This window comes from Oncorhynchus tshawytscha, unplaced genomic scaffold (assembly GCF_018296145.1).
Source record: "Oncorhynchus tshawytscha isolate Ot180627B unplaced genomic scaffold, Otsh_v2.0 Un_contig_3158_pilon_pilon, whole genome shotgun sequence".
In the NCBI taxonomy this organism is placed as follows: Eukaryota; Metazoa; Chordata; class Actinopteri; order Salmoniformes; family Salmonidae; genus Oncorhynchus; species Oncorhynchus tshawytscha.
The window spans coordinates 292,501-305,558 of NW_024609755.1; the positions used below are offsets into that span (position 1 = coordinate 292,501).

Genomic DNA, 13,058 nt, shown 5'->3' on the forward strand with positions numbered 1-13,058 from the left:
TTGTGGGCAGTGTGCACATAGCCTGTCTTCTCTTGAGAGCCAGGTCTGCCTACAGTGGCCTTTCTCAATAGCAAGGCTATGCTCACTGAGTCTGTACATAGTCAAAGCTGTCCTTAAGTTTGGGTTAGTCATAGTGGTCAGGTATTCTGCCACTGTGTACTCCTTGTTTAGGGCCAAATAGCATTCTAGTTTGCTCAATTTGTTGGTTAATTCTTTCCAATGTGTCAAGTAATTATCTTTTTGTTTTCTCATGATTTGGTTTGGTCTAATTGTGTTGCTGTCCTGTGGCTTTGTGGGGTGTGTGTGTGTTTGTGAACAGAGCCCCAGGACCAGCTTGCTTAGGAGACTCTTCTTCAGGTTAATCTCTCTGTAGGTGATGGCTTTGTTATGGAAGGTTTGGGAATCGCTTCGTTTCAGGTGGTTGTAGAACTTAATGGCTCTTTTCTGGATTTTGATCATTAGTGGGTATCGGCCTAATTCTGCTCTGCATGCATTATTTGGTGTTCTACGTTGTACACAAAGGATCGGACCCCAGACCTCACAAACATAAATGGCAATGGGTTCCAAAACTGAGTATTTTTAGCCAGATCCTAATCGGTATGTTGAATTTTATGTTTCTTTTGATGGCATAGAATGCCCTTCTTGCCTTGTCTCTCAGATCGTTCACAGCTTTGTGGAAGTTACCTGTGGTGCTGATGTTTAGACCAAGGTATGTATAGTTTTTTTTGTGTGCTCTAGGCAACGGTGTCTAGATGGAATTTGTATTTGTGGTCTTGGCGACTGGACTTTTTTGGAACACCATTATTTTGGTCTTACTGAGGCTTACTGTCAGGGCCCAGGTCTGGCAGAATCTGTACAGAATATCTAGCTGCTGCTGTAGGGCCTCCTTGGTTGGTGACAGAAGCACCAGATCATCAGAAAACAGTAGACATTTGACTTCAGATTCTAGTAGGGTGAGGCCGGGTGCTGTAGACTTTTCTAGTGCCCTCGCCAATTCGTTGATATATATGTTAAAGAGGGTGGGGCTTAAGCTGCATCCCTGTCTCACCCCACGTCCCTGTGGGATGAAATGTGTGTGTTTTTTGCCTATTTTAACCGCACACTTGTGGTTTGTGTACATGGATTTTATAATGTCGTATGTTTTTCCTACAACACCACTTTCCATCCATTTGTTTCGCAGACCCTCATGCCAAATTGAGTCGAAGGCTTTTTTGAAATCAACAAAGCATGAGAAGACTTTGCCTTTGTTTTGGTTTGTTTGTTTGTCAATTAGGGTGTGCAGGGTGAATACGTGGTCTGTCGTACGGTAATTTGGTAAAAAGACAATTTGACCTTTGCTCAGTACATTGTTTTCACTAAGGAAATGTACGACTCTGCTGTTCATGATATAATGCAGAGGATTTTCCCAAGGTTGCTGTTGTCGCATATCCCTCTGTAGTTATTGGGGTCAAATTTGTCTCCACTTTTGTGGATTGTGGTGATCAGTCCTTGGTTCCAAATATTGGGGAAGATGCCAGAGCTAAGGATGATGTTAAAGAGTTTTAGTATAGTCAATTGGAATTTGTTGTCTGTATATTTGATCATTTCATTGAGGACACCATCAACACCACAGGCCTTTTTGTGTTGGAGGGTTTTTATTTTGTCCTGTAGTTCATTCAAGGTAATCGGAGATTCCATAGGGTTCTGGTAGTCTTTAATAGTTATGTATATGTTTTTGCTGTTTGTTCTTTGTTATAGAGCCAAAAAGATTGGCGAAGTGGTTTACCCATACATCTCCATTTTGGATAGTGTTGTTGTTTGTTTAGTGTTTTCCAATTTTCCCAGAAGTGGATAGAGTCTATAGATTCTTCAATTACATTGAGCTGATTTCTGACGTGCTTCTTTTCTGACGTGCTGTTCCTTCTTTTTCCGTAGTGTATTTCTGTATTGTTTTAGTGATTCACCATAGTGAAGGCGTAGACTCTGGTCTCTCTCTATCTCTCTGTCTCTCTACGTCTCTCTCTGTCTCTCTCTGTCTCTCTCTGTCTCTCTCTGTCTCTCTCTGTCTCTCTACGTCTCTCCCTGTCTCTCTCTGTCTCTCTCTGCCTCTCTATGTCTCTCTACGTCTCTCTACGTCTCTGTACGCCTCTCTCTGTCTCTCTCTGTCTCTCTCTGCCTCTCTCTCTCCATGTCTCTGTCTCTCTTACTCTGTCTGTCTCTATCTCTCTCTGTTTCTCTCTGTCTCTCTCTGTCTCTTTCTGTCTCTCTGTCTCTCTCTGTCTCCCTGTCTCTCTCTGTCTCTCTATCTCTCTCTGTCTCTCTCTGTCTCTCTGTCTCTCTCTGTCTCCCTGTCTCTCTGTCTTTCTCTCTCTGTCTCTCTCTGTCTCCCCCTCCCCCAGGCTGAATTCCTACTCAGGGAAACTAGAAAGAAGTCAAGAAGAAAAAAAGCCTCTTTAATCATAATGGTTGATATGTGGTGTGTAATTTGGTGCTGGGTGGGATGAAAATAAAACCCATTCACAGCTGTACTTTGCCCACGCCTCACGTGTGTGTGTTTGTGTGTTTGTGTTTGTGTGTGTGTTTGTGTGTATGCGTGTGTGTGGGTGTATCGGTGATTGTGTGTGAATATGCGCGTGTGTGTTTGTGTGTGTTTGTATGCATGTGTGTGGGTGTATTGGTGCGTGCGTGCGAGTGTTAGCTTGCTATACACATGCTATATGTTAGCTTGCTGGCATTTCTCTGAGGAGAAGTCTGTTTCTAGTCTGTTTCTAGTTTTCCTCTACATTACAAGCCTATAGCTTCTGTTCTTCATACATGTGACACACGTGATTTGCTTTTGGTCATTTATATACTTATTTATGTATGTATTTATTCATGTATTTATATATTCATTTATTTATTATTTCATTCATTCATCTATCTATCTATTTATCAGTGGTGGAAAAAGTACAGAATTGTCATACTTGAGTAAAAGTAAAGATACCTTAATAGAAAGTTACTCAAGTAAAAGGGAAAGTCATCCAGTAAAATACTTCTTGAGTAAAAGTCTAAAAGTATTTGGTTTAAAATGTACTTAGGTTTCAAAAGTAAATGTAATTGCTAAAATATATTTAAGTACCAAAAGTAAAAGTACAAACCATTTCAAATTCCTTATATTAAGCAAATCAGACTGTACCATTTTCTTGTTTTTAAAATGTATGGATAGCCAGGGGCACACTCCAACACTCAGACATTATTTACAAAAGATGCCTTTGTTTTTAGTGTTTTTAGTGAGTCCGCCAGACGTGTTCTCTTGATAAGTGTGTGAATTTCACAATTTTCCTGTCTTGCTAAGCATTCAAAATATAACGAGTCATTTGGGTTGTCAGGGAAAATGTATGGAGTAAAAAGTACAATATTTTCTTTAGGAATGTAGTGAAGTAAAAGTAAAAGTTCTCAAAAATATAAATACTAAAGTAAAGTACAAATACCCAAAATTACTTAAGTAGTACTTTCAAGTATTTTTTTACAGTCTACCTGTCAGTCATTATCCCCGCCAGTCTATGAGTCAGTCATTATCCCCCTCAGTCTACCAGTCAGTCATTATCCCCTTCAGTCTACCAGTCATTATCCCCATCAGTCTACCTGTCAGTCATTATCCCCCTCAGTCTACCAGTCAGTCATTATCCTCATCGGTCTACCAGTCAGTCATTATCTCCCACAGTCTACCTATCAGTCATTATCCCTGTCCGTCTACCAGTCAGTCATTATCCCCCTCAGTCTACCAGTCAGTCATTATCCCCCTCACTCTACCTGTCAGTCATTATCCCCCTCAGTCTACCAGTCAGTCATTATCCCCTCAGTCTACCAGTCAGTCATTATCCCCTTATCTACCAGTCAGTCATTATCCCCCTCAGTCTACCAGTCAGTCATTATCCCCCTCAGTCTACCAGTCAGTCATTATCCCCCTCACTCTACCTGTCAGTCATTATCCCCCTCAGTCTACCAGTCAGTCATTATCCTCCTCGGTCTACCAGTCAGTCATTATCTCCCACAGTCTACCTGTCAGTCATGATCCTTCTCGGTCTACCAGTCAGTCATTATCCCCCTCAGTCTGCCTGTCAGCCATTATCCCCCTCAGTCTACCAGTCAGTCATTATCCTCATCGGTTTACCAGTCAGTCATTATCTACCGCAGTCTACCTGTCAGTCATTATCCCCGTCAGTCTATGAGTCAGTCATTATCCCCCTCAATCTACCAGTCTGTCATTATCCCCTTCAGTCTAACAGTCAGTCATTATCCCTGTCAGTCTACCAGTCAGTCATTATCCCCCTCAATCTACCAGTCAGTCATTATCCCCCTCAGTCTACAAGTCCGTCATTATCCCCCTCAGTCTACAAGTCAGTCATTATCCTCCTTGGTCTACCAGTCAGTCATTATCTCCCACAGTCTACCTGTCAGTCATTATCCTTCTCAGTCTACCAGTCAGTCATTATCCCCCTCAGTCTACCTGTCAGTCATTATCCCCCTCAGTCTACCATTCGGTCATTATCCCCCTCAGTCTCTCCAGTCAGTCATTATCCCCCTCAGTCTACCAGTCAGTCATTATCCCCCTCAGTCTACCAGTCAGTCACTTTCCCCCTCCATCTACCAGTCAGTCAGACCACTGTAATTTTACTGTACAGTCAATTTTCACAAAGTCTGCAGCCTCAGTTTGTATGATGGCAATTTACATATACTCTAGAATGTTGTGACGAGTGATCAGATGAATTGCAATTAATTGCAAAGTCCCTCTTTGCCATGCAAATTAACTGAACATTTCCACTGCATTTCAGCCCTGCCATAAAAGGAACGGCTGACATCATGTCAGTGATTCTCTTGTTAACACAGGTGTGTGTTGACGAGGACAAGGATGGAGATCACTCTGTCATGCTGATTGAGTTCAAATAACAGACCGGAAGCTTCAAAAGGACGGTGGTGCTTGGAATCATTGTTCCTACTCTGTCAACCATGGTTACTTGCAAGGAAACACGTGCCGTCATCATTGCTTTGCACATAAACGGCTTCAAAGGCAAGGATATTGCTGCCAGTAAGATTGCACCTAAATAAACCATTTATCAGATCATCAAGAACTTCAACGAGAGTGGTTCAACTGTTGTGAAGAAGGCTTCAGGGCTCCCAAGAAAGTCCAGCAAGCGCCAGGACTGTCTCCTAAAGTTGATTCAGCTGCAGGATCGGGGCACCACCAGTACAGAGCGTGCGCAGGGATGGCAGCAGGGAAGTGTGAGTGCATCTGCACGCACAGTGAGGTGAAGACTTTTGGAGGATGGCCTGGTGTCAAGAAGGGCGGCAAAGAAGCCACTTCTCTCCAGGAAAAACATCAGGGACAGACTGATATTCTGCAGAAGGTACAGGGATTGGACTGCTGAGGACTGGGGTAAAGTCATTTTCTCTCCAGGAAAAACAACAGGGACAGACTGATATTCTGCAGAAGGTACAGGGATTGGACTGCTGAGGACTGGGGTCATTTTCTCTGATGAATCCTCTTTCCGATTGATTGGGGCATCCGGTATAAAGCTTGTCCGGAGAAGACAAGGTGAGCGCTACCATCAGTCCTGTGTCATGCCAACAGTAAAGCATCCTGAGACCATTCATGTGTGGGGTTGCTTCTCAGCCTAGGGAGTGGGCTCACTCACAATTTTGCCTAAGAACACAGCCATGAATAAAGAATGGTACCAACACTCGGAGAGCAACTTCTCCCAACCATCCAGGAACAGTTTGGTGATGAACAATGCCTTTTCCAGCAAGATGGAGCACCTTGCCGTAAGGCAAAAGTGATAACTAAGTGGCTCGGGGAACAAAACATCGATATTTTGGGTCCATGGCCAGGAAACTGCCCAGACCTTAATCCCATTGAGAACTTGTGGTCAATCCTCAAGAGGCGGGTGGACAGACAAAAACCCACAAATTCTGACAAACTCCAAGCATTGATTATGCAAGAATGGGCTGCCAACAGTCAGGATGTGGCCCAGAAGTTAATTGACAGCATGCCAGGGCGGATTGCAGAGGTCTTGAAAAAGAAGGGTCAACACTGCAAATATTGACTCTTTGTATCAACTTCATGTAATTGTCAATAAAAGCCTTTGACACTTATGAAATGCTTGTAATTATACTTCAGTATTCCATAGTAACATCTGACAAAAATATCTAAAGACACTGAAGCAGCAAACTTTGTGGAAATTAATATTTGTGTCATTCTCAAAACTTTTGGCCACGACTGTAGTATGAAGGAGTGGAATGATTATCTAAAATAAGTGTTGTTTGACAAAAGAGAAAGTAGCCAGAGAAGTTGTTTTTTTAACGTTAGAGAATGTAAGAGGTAAATGACGCAAAGCTATCCAGACTATTGTACTGCGTATGTGTGTGAGAATGTGTGTGTCGGCCATTTCACTGCAAGTTTCAGACAGTTTGATTTTCCAGATAATTTACTGTCGTGACATCATTTAACCTTTACTGATCCAGGAACTGATCCAGGAACTGATCCAGGAACTGATCCTCTTTAGACTTCCCCTTTAATGCTACTGATATAATTGCTGCTGGTCTGACAAGCACAGTACAACTGTAGACCTATGTGACAAAGTGTTATGAGTTTGACTCCTGTACTCTGAGTTTACAGTATGTGTTCACTGTAAGAAGTGCCTGACTACGGTATGACTTTAAAAGGAGGGTTAGTATAAAGCATATCTTCTCTGTGTGTTTGGTCCTGATTCGTCCTTCTCTTTGACAAGAGCTTTAAACAGAGAGACAGAGAGGAATGTGTGTTTGACTGGTGGGCTATGGAGCTAAACACTAACTCTCTATTTCCTTCATCTACACCTCTCTCTATCTCTCTCCCGTTACTCCCCCTACCTCCCTCTTCCCCCTCTCTCCCCCAACACCCTCTCCTCCCCATCTCTCTCTCTCCTTCATCTACACCTCTCTCTATCTCTCTCCCGTTACTCCCCCTACCTCCCTCTTCCCCCTCTCTCCCCCATCACCCTCTCCTCCCCATCTCTCTCTCTCCTTCATCTACACCTCTCTCTATCTCTCTCCCGTTACTCCCCCTACCTCCCTCTTCCCCCTCTCTCCCCCAACACCCTCTCCTCCCCATCTCTCTCTCTCCTTCATCTACACCTCTCTCTATCTCTCTCCCGTTACTCCCCCTACCTCCCTCTTCCCCCTCTCTCCCCCATCACCCTCTCCTCCCCATCCATCTCTCTCCTTCATCTACACCTCTCTCTATCTCTCTCCCGTTACTCCCCCTACCTCCCTCTTCCCCCTCTCTCCCCCATCACCCTCTCCTCCCCATCTCTCTCTCTCCTTCATCTACACCTCTCTCTATCTCTCTCCCGTTTCCCCCTACCTCCCTCTTCCCCCTCTCTCCCCCATCACCCTCTCCTCCCCATCTCTCTCTCTCCTTCATCTACACCTCTCTCTATCTCTCTCCCGTTACTCCCCCTACCTCCCTCTTCCCCCTCTCTCCCCCATCACCCTCTCCTCCCCATCTCTCTCTCCTTCATCTACTCCTTCTCTCTATCTCTCTCCCGTTACTCCCCCTACCTCCCTCTTCCCCTCTCTCCCCCAACACCCTCTCCTCCCCATCTCTCTCTCTCCTTCATCTACACCTCTCTCTATCTCTCTCCCGTTACTCCCCCTACCTCCCTCTTCCCCCTATCTCCCCATCACCCTCTCCTCCCCATCTCTCTCTCTCCTTCATCTACACCTCTCTCTATCTCTCTCCCGTTACTCCCCTACCTCCCTCTTCCCCTCTCTCCCCCATCACCCTCTCCTCCCCATCTCTCTCTCTCCTTCATCTACACCTCTCTCTATCTCTCTCCCGTTACTCCCCTACCTCCCTCTTCCCCCCTCTCTCCCCATCACCCTCTCCTCCCCATCTCTCTCTCTCCTTCATCTACACCTCTCTATCTCTCTCCCGTTACTCCCCCTACCTCCCTCTTCCCCCTCTCTCCCCCACCATCCTCTCCTCCCCATCTCCTCTCCTTCATCTACACCTCTCTCTATCTCTCTCCCGTTACTCCCCTATCACCCTCTTCTCCCCTCTCTCCTTATCTGTCCTCTCCTCCCCATCTCCCCACCTCCCCACCCCTTCCTCCATCCCCCTCTCCCCAACTCTCTCCCCCTAACTCCCCCCCTCTCTCCCCCACCATCCTATCCTCCCCATCTCTCTCTCTCCTTCATCTACACCTCTCTCTATCTCTCTCCCGTTACTCCCCCTACCTCCCTCTTCCCCCTCTCTCCCCCACCATCCTCTCCTCCCCATCTCTCTCTCTCCCCTCCTTCTCCACCCTATCTCCCCCCTCCAGGCCAGGAGTGTTTCAACTCTCGCTCCCTGGCCCTCCAGGCACAGAAGAAAATCCTATCCAAGATGGCGACCGTGGCGGTGGCCAACCTCCTGACGGACGACGTCAGCAGTGAGATCCTGGACGAGCTGTACAAGGTCAGCCGGGAGTTCACCAAGAGTAAGAAGGAGGCCCACAAGATCGTCAAAGACGTCATCAAGATCGCGCTGAAGATCGGTATCCTGTACCGCAACCACCAGTTCAGCCCAGACGAACTGGACACGGTCGAGCGCTTCAAGAAAAAGATGAACCAGGCAGCCATGACGGCGGTCAGCTTCTACGAGGTGGACTACACGTTCGACCACCGCATTCTGTCAGAGTTGCTGCTGGAATGCCGGGATCTTCTGCATGCGCTGGTGGAGCAGCACCTGACCCTGCGGTCGCACACTCGCATCGACCACGTGTTCAACCACTTTGCCCACGGGGAGTTCCTGGCCGAGCTGTACGGAGACGGAGAGGATTACAGACTGTACCTGAGGAAGATCTGCAACGGGATCAACAAACTGCTGGACGAGGGAACGCTTTAACCTCTGACCCCTGATCTCTCACCTCTCACCTGACATTTGAACCTGCTCCTCCCTTCCTATTACTCAATCTCCATGGTTGCGGCTCAATAATCCCCCCTTTCTCCTGAAGTGTGCACTTGTTCACCTACCTTCATGGATTTGAAAGGAAATTATTGGTATATGGAACCTCCTTGTAGCCCATGCCTACACTAATCCAATATTTTTACATTTGTGGGGAGTAGCAGATGAGTGCACACTTCAGGAAGAAGGAGAGATTATTGGGACACACTCCTCCTCTTCCTCCGGTCTCTCCACGGATCTGCTTTCCCTCCTGTCATTCCTTCTCTTTTTAAAAACCCTGATCTGTTCTGTTCTATCTTTAACCTTCTTTTTCCTCCTGTTCTCCCACTTCCTCCTCTCTTTTCTCTCCTCCTCTTCCACTTCCTCCTCTCTTTTCTCTCCTCCTCTCCCACTTCCTCCTCTCCTTTCTTTCCTCCTCTCCCACTTCCTCCTCTCCTTTCTCTCCTCCTCTCCCACTTCCTCCTCTCTTTTCTCTCCTCCTCTCCAACTTCCTCCTCTCTTTTCTCTCCTCCTCTCCCACTTCCTCCTCTCTTTTCTCTCCTCCTCTCCCACTTCCTCCTTTCTTTTCTCTCCTCCTCTCCAACTTCCTCCTCTCTTTTCTCTCCTCCTCTCCCACTTCCTCCTCTCTTTTCTCTCCTCCTCTCCAACTTCCTCCTCTCTTTTCTCTCCAACTTCCTCCTCTCTTTTCTCTCCTCCTCTCCAACTTCCTCCTCTCTTTTCTCTCCTCCTCTCCAACTTCCTCCTCTCTTTTCTCTCCTCCTCTCCCACATCCTCCTCTCTTTTCTCTCCTGCCCAGATCTCTCTTTTATTCTACTGAGCTTCCTGGACAGGGATGTGCTTTAATCTTCCTCTCCTTGTTTCTCCCCTTATTCTCCTGCTCCTCTTCTTTCCTCTCCTTGTTTCTCTCCTTATTCTCCTGCTCCTCTACTTTCCTCTCCTTGTTTCACTCCTTATTTCTATGGAGTTTCCATGACATTGATGAACTGTATGTATAATTCTAAAATATTTAACTGGTGTCACAACTCTGTTCTGTGAGATGTTTTCTCTACATCCTTCTCCCTCACCCTCTCCTTCTCCCGCTCCCTCTCCCTCTCCCTCTCCCTCACCATCCCCAAAGTTGGTAAGAGTGTGGCGCTAGCAAATCCAAGGTAATTGGTTCACTTCCCACAAGGATCATACACACATATTAAAGACATATTCACTCACGGACATTGTTCGGTTAGTGGCTTTGCATAAAAGCATCTGCTAAGTGACAGATATTATATCCTAATAGCGTCGAGGAAGTCACATCAGGAGAGTGTGAAATGGGGGGTGGATCACCAGCTTAGCGTCTGATAGGCTATGACTGCGCCTGGTCGTTCACATAGCAACGTAGCCCACATAAAACAACAAGACCCACGAGAGACCTGTGAATCAGAAGACTTGTTTCCCTCTTTGGCATTCAAGAAATCCAGAATCTGTGTTGATTACGTGATGGCAACATTATACATACTGTATTCTGTAGTGTTCGTACTTATAGCTTTACTGCTCTGAATCAAGGCCAAAAAGAATGATGATGTTTTGTAAATACACTGTTTGTTCTCTCTCCTTTTGTCATCATTACTGTGTGTGGGCGTCATGATGTCTTATATCAGGACCAGGAGTTTTTCCTGACCACGTGACCTTCATTACCAGGAAAACCTTCTGACCATATAGTACTGTATACTGTATACATCGTTAGCCAACCGTTACCATTTCCTGCCAAATACTAAGGCTGGGATTCAATCTTCCACGCACTATAACGATCTTTGAAAGAAGGAGGCCCACAAGATGTTTACCATGAATACGATCTCTGGGAATGTCGGGGCAAATGCCTTTAAAAGCTGCATTGTTGGTTGTAGCACGCCACGGATTGAGGCCAGGCCTGCATTGTTGGTTGTAGCACACCACGGATTTAGGCCAGGCCTAAATTCATCTTGCAGCTCTGACTGTTAAGGCTTTAATGATAACTCTGTCCCTATGATGTTCCCTGCATTTTCCCTATAGAGCAGTGTTTTGTGTGTGTGTATGTGTGTCTGTGTGTATGTACACATTTTACTATACTTGAGAATACATAAATAGTAAACCAACTAAAATTCCGGGAAGTTAGGAAATTTTGCCGGTCCTCACTTGCAAAAATGCTTTTAAGGCTAGGGATTAGGTTAAGGATTAGTGTTAGAATTAGGGTTAGGGTTGGAGGTTAGAGGTTAGGTTTAGGGTTATGGTTAGAAGTTAGGGTTAGGGTTAAGGTTAGGGTTAAGGTAAGGATTAGGTTTAGCGTTAAGGAAAATGTGATTATGAATCAATTGTTGGTCCCCAAAAAGTCCTCACAAGTATAGTAAGACGTACAGTATGTGTGTGTGTGTGTGTGTGTGTGTGTGAGTGTGTGTGCTCGCGTGCGCATCATGTGTCTGTGTCTGTATCCTCTCTGCCAGGGTGTAACAAGTTCATCTTTTAATAAAGAGTCCTTATAAATCAGTGCTTGAAGTTTGATGCTTTGTTCAGTTACATTTTATGACCTCTCATCCTGCTCCCCTCCACCCATCCTCTCCTTTCCCATCTTCTCCCATCCTTTTATCCCCCTTCTCCCCTCCCCGCCTCCTCCTCCTCTCTTCACTCCTCTTTTCCCCTCCTATCTCTCCTTCCCTACCCTCCCCTACCCTCCCCTCACCTCCTCCTCTCTTCACTCCTCTTTTCCCCTCACATCTCTCCTTCCCTACCCTCCCCTCCACTCCCTTCACCTCCTCCTCCTCTCTTCACTCCTCTTTTCCCCTCCTATCTCTCCTTCCCTACCCTCCCCTCCACTCCCATACCCTCCTCTCCTCTCTTCACTCCTCTTTTCCCCTCCTATCTCTCCTTCCCTACCCTCCCCTCCACTCCCCTCACCACCTCCTCTCCTCCCCTCCTCAAAGTCTCCAGCTGATTCAGGCATCCTACATTACATGAATGATTGAGAGGCTTGAACTGTGAGACAATGAGACTGAGGATAGAATAGGACTTCAGGACTATTAGACTGAGGAGACTGAGCTTAGAATAGAGCCGCAGGACAATGAGACTGAGGAGACTGAGCTTAGAATAGGGCCGCAGGACAATGAGACTGAGGAGACTGAGGATAGAATAGAGCCGCAGGACAATGAGACTGAGGAGACTGAGGATAGAATAGGGCCGAATGACAATGAGACTGAGGAGACTGAGGTTAGAATAGGGCCTCAAGACAATGAGACTGAGGAGACTGAGAAGAGAATAGGGCCTCAGGACAATGAGACTGAGGAGACTGAGGATAGAATAGGGCCGCAGCACAATGAGACTGAGGATAGAATAGGGCCGAATGACAATGAGACTGAGGAGACTGAGGATAGAATAGGGCCGCAGGACAATGAGACTGAGGAGACAGAGGTTAGAATAGGGACGCAGGACAATGAGACTGAGGAGACAGAGGATAGAATAGGGACGCAGGACAATGAGACTGAGGTGACTGAGGATAGAATAGGGACGCAGGACAATGAGACTGAGGAGACAGAGGATAGAATAGGGACGCAGGACAATGAGACTGAGGAGACAGAGTTTAGAATAGGGCCGAATGACAATGAGACTGAGGAGACAGAGGATAGAATAGGGACGCAGGACAATGAGACTGAGGAGACAGAGTTTAGAATAGGGCCGAATGACAATGAGACTGAGGATAGAATAGGGCCGAATGACAATGAGACTGAGGAGACAGAGGATAGAATAGGGACGCAGGACAATGAGACTGAGGAGACAGAGTTTAGAATAGGGCCGCAGGACAATGAGACTGAGGAGACTGAGGATAGAATAGGGCCGCAGGACAATGAGACTGAGGAGACAGAGGTTAGAATAGGGACGCAGGACAATGAGACTGAGGAGACAGAGGATAGAATAGGGACGCAGGACAATGAGACTGAGGAGACAGAGTTTAGAATAGGGCCGCAGGACAATGAGACTGAGGAGACAGAGGATAGAATAGGGACGCAGGACAATGAGACTGAGGAGACAGAGGTTAGAATAGGGACGCAGGACAATGAGACTGAGGAGACAGAGGTTTGAATTGGACCTCAGGAAATGGCCTGGTGACACA

At 46.3% G+C, this 13,058-nt stretch overlaps 1 protein-coding gene across 1 annotated transcript in view; it reads left to right on the top strand.

The window, feature by feature from the left end:
• Positions 1–9,348, top strand: part of tnfaip8l3 (tumor necrosis factor, alpha-induced protein 8-like 3) — a 56,126-nt gene extending 46,778 nt beyond the window's left edge. Inside the window, exon 2 of the mRNA XM_042317619.1 lies at positions 8,322–9,348. Within this exon, the coding sequence (XP_042173553.1) occupies positions 8,322–8,884 (563 nt within the window). The 3' untranslated portion in view covers positions 8,885–9,348. The remainder of the gene's footprint in view (positions 1–8,321) is intronic.
• The last annotated feature ends 3,710 nt before the right edge of the window (positions 9,349–13,058 follow it).